The sequence below is a fragment of the Pogonomyrmex barbatus genome, unplaced genomic scaffold, assembly GCF_055798465.1.
Source record: "Pogonomyrmex barbatus isolate J1 unplaced genomic scaffold, ASM5579846v1 scaffold62, whole genome shotgun sequence".
Classification (NCBI taxonomy): domain Eukaryota; kingdom Metazoa; phylum Arthropoda; class Insecta; order Hymenoptera; family Formicidae; genus Pogonomyrmex; species Pogonomyrmex barbatus.
This window is the reverse complement of record NW_028297163.1, coordinates 17,219-20,304: the sequence shown is the minus strand read 5'-3', so window position 1 is coordinate 20,304 and position 3,086 is coordinate 17,219. Positions and strand designations below refer to the sequence as shown.

The 3,086-nt window shown below is 43.3% G+C and overlaps 1 protein-coding gene across 1 annotated transcript; it reads right to left on the bottom strand.

The window, feature by feature from the left end:
* Positions 1-1,833: 1,833 nt before the first annotated feature.
* Positions 1,834-2,748, bottom strand: LOC148935018 (uncharacterized; the record flags this gene model as incomplete). Its single annotated transcript, XM_089082927.1, has 4 exons — positions 2,735-2,748; positions 2,314-2,487; positions 1,958-2,250; positions 1,834-1,867 (listed from the first exon to the last, which is right to left on the bottom strand). Coding segments are annotated over exons 1-4 (515 nt in total), but the record flags the coding sequence as incomplete, so codon positions are not given.
* Positions 2,749-3,086: the final 338 nt, after the last annotated feature.

The window sequence follows — 3,086 nt, the reverse complement described above, 5'->3', positions numbered from 1 at the left end:
AGTCTTCACCTTCTTCGACGTACATTCACCAAGCGCTGTCCACTGCTTCGACTGCTGTTTTGACTCGGGTATATAGTAATGGATCCAAGTCTCGCCTACGATCACGAATCGACGCCAAAATCTTGTGGATTGCGCTTAAGCATCGACAAACACTGCTGCGAAATGTCTTTTCGCATGCGTTTTTGATCGATGGTCAGCGGCATCCATCATGCACAAAACTTTTTCATTTCTAATTCTTTGTGCAGGATATTATGCACCCTATCTACTATGATGCCTTAGGTCTACAATCTCAGCTATGTCACGCGCCTTTATTCGGCGATCTTCCATGACGATACAATGGATTTTTTCAATCATTTCTGGCGTAGTGATTTCAACTGGACGTCCGGGGCGCGCTTCATCTTTGATTGATGTCCGGCCTCTTTTGAATTTATTAATCCAAAAATAAACAGTCTTCAATGTTGGTGCAGAGTCCCCGTAAACTTCGTCCAATTCGGCTTTAATCTGCGTAGCCGTCCACTTCTTTAAATAAAAATGTTTAATCACTGCACGGAATTCGTCTTTCTCCATTTTTACGACAACTGCTGCCATGCTCACTTTCAACGTCTGTCACATGTAAACTAAACGTCGCTTTTGGCTGAATCTTGGTATAAGGCAGTTTGAATAGTGTTACTTCCTGGCCATATACTACACAGTTCATCGTGGCGGTAAAAATTTACCTGACTTATCGAATGACTCTCGTATATACGAGCAGCGGTGATCCCAACGAGTACGAACCATACAGATAATTTTTTGGATGATATGACTGACGAACTCGAGAGTTACGGATGTAGTAGCTTCATCGAGGCGTTTATGTGTTCGGTCTGGCGGATCGAAATTTTACGCGTACATGGTACGGACGCAAATATGAAACATGTAAGATAAAGGAGATTAAATTAAATTTTGAAAACTTGCGACTGCTTAATTGTAAGTATTGTCGCGTTCGCGGTGTTACTTCCCGAGATCGCAATACTCGGCGGAGCGCTTTCGGAAAGGAAGAACACTGTTAAAAGAAAAGCTTGCTCTTTATTAAATCAACGGTACAGAAACGCCCACCGGCCACCGCGGAATCTGGCCGTCAAATCTGTATAACAGTCCGAGAACAACGCGTTGCCAAGGGCCGATCCTCTATTCAAACTCTTATCGATTGATATTGATAAATTTTAGCAGCGCCGAACGGAACACCGCACGGCCGCAACACTGCCCCCCTCTTCATAAAATTGTCGTTCCGACAATTCTTCCTCTTTCAAGAACTTCCTCTTGGAAAAGACTTCTGGGCTCCTGGCGACTTCCTGCCCTACCCTGGGCTGCTGCCTCAGGTTACCGGGCGCCGCTACTTCTAATCCCAGTCTTCTCTACTCTTCAGAAGAATCTTGTTCTTGAAATTTTCGCGCGTTTCACTCTTGACTCTTCGTCTTGAGCTTTGCGCACTTCTCTCTTTCATTTTTCGGGCAAAGTGGGGGTAATCGTCGTGGACCCTTACGTCTTTCTAAAAGACACACTAAGCCCCTGCCTCGGCATTCGCCCATCGTCCCCCGGAAAAACCACGACTCAGAAAATCGGGGGCGAGGCAGACTTCTTTTCAGTTTGAAGCACGAGCTTGAAGATCTTGCTTGGTGCTCAGGCTCGAGGATCTCCCCACGACGCTTCTCACGACGGAAGGAAGCTTAAAGAAAGATAAAATAGAACACAGTAACTCAAAACAATTAACAAGAAATAAAAGTAATGTCAAAATTGGAAAACCGGGCCCCGAAAACCTCTACTTAAAATTCTTCCCTTTCTCTAAACGGAGCTAACCTGTCGGCATGCACAACCTTGCTTTTCCCACCACCTGAATGAGAAATACAGAAAACTACATCACTAATTTTCTTAATTATCTCAAAAGACCCCTCCCAATCGTTCTGTAGTTTGGGAGACCTACCCTTCTTACGATGAGGATTAAATAACCAAACCTTCTGTCTTTCCTCAAAAACGGGATGCCTAGCCTTTCGATCATAGCGGCATTTGATCTTCAAAGACCCTGATTCTAATTTCTCTCTTACTCTCTGATGAATTTCATCCAGCTTCTGCCGCAAATTCCGAACGTACTCCACCGCTGACTCGGAAAAACCATAACTGGGAGGAGTACCTCTTAGCAAATCCATCGGCAAGGTAAGATCTCTTTCGCAAAACAATTCTAAAAGAGTTACGCCTGTAGCCTCATGTTTAGAGGTCCTATAGGCAAGAAGAAACATGGGAATCCAACGATCCCAATCCTTTTGATTCTCTTCAACAAACTTTGACAAATACTGTAGAATTGTCTGTTGTTGTCTTTCAACTTGACCATCAGACTGAGGATGAAGAGCGGTCGTCCTCGTTTTCCTAATTCCCAAAATTCTCATCAATTCTTGAAAGAGCTGTGATTCAAAATTCCTTCCCTGATCAGTATGAAGTTCCAACAGGATCCCATATCTAGAAACAATCTGATTAACAAAAATTTCTGCTACCGTAATAGCTCTCATATTTTTCAAAGGAAAAGCCTCTACCCATTTAGTAAAACAATCAACAACAACTAGGAGATACTTATTACCTGAAGAAGAAACAGGTAACGGGCCTAAAATATCCATCTGAATCCTCTCAAAAGGAGCTCCCGAATTAAAGATCTGCAAAGGAGATTTCCCCTTATCTGCAACACCCCTCTTCGCAATACAAATCTTACAGGTTCTGCACCATTCCTCAACATCCTTCTTACAGGTTGCCCAATAAAAACGCTTCCGGATCTTTTCCAGCGTTTTATTGATCCCGAAATGCCTTCCAGAAGGAGTATCATGAGCTTCTTCTAAAATCTGCTTCACTGCTTCGCGGGACCATCAACTGAAGAAAACTGTTTTTCAAATTAGGAGCCTCCCATCTCTTATGTAAAATCCCATTTTGGACTTCCAAGGCATGTCATTGATGCCAATAGATCTTGGTTGACAATCCTTTCGAAGAAACTTCCTCCCAAGAAGGTCGCAAATCATTTTCTTTGGCAAGTAAAAACATTGCCAGTTCCTGATCCTCTATTTGAGCCC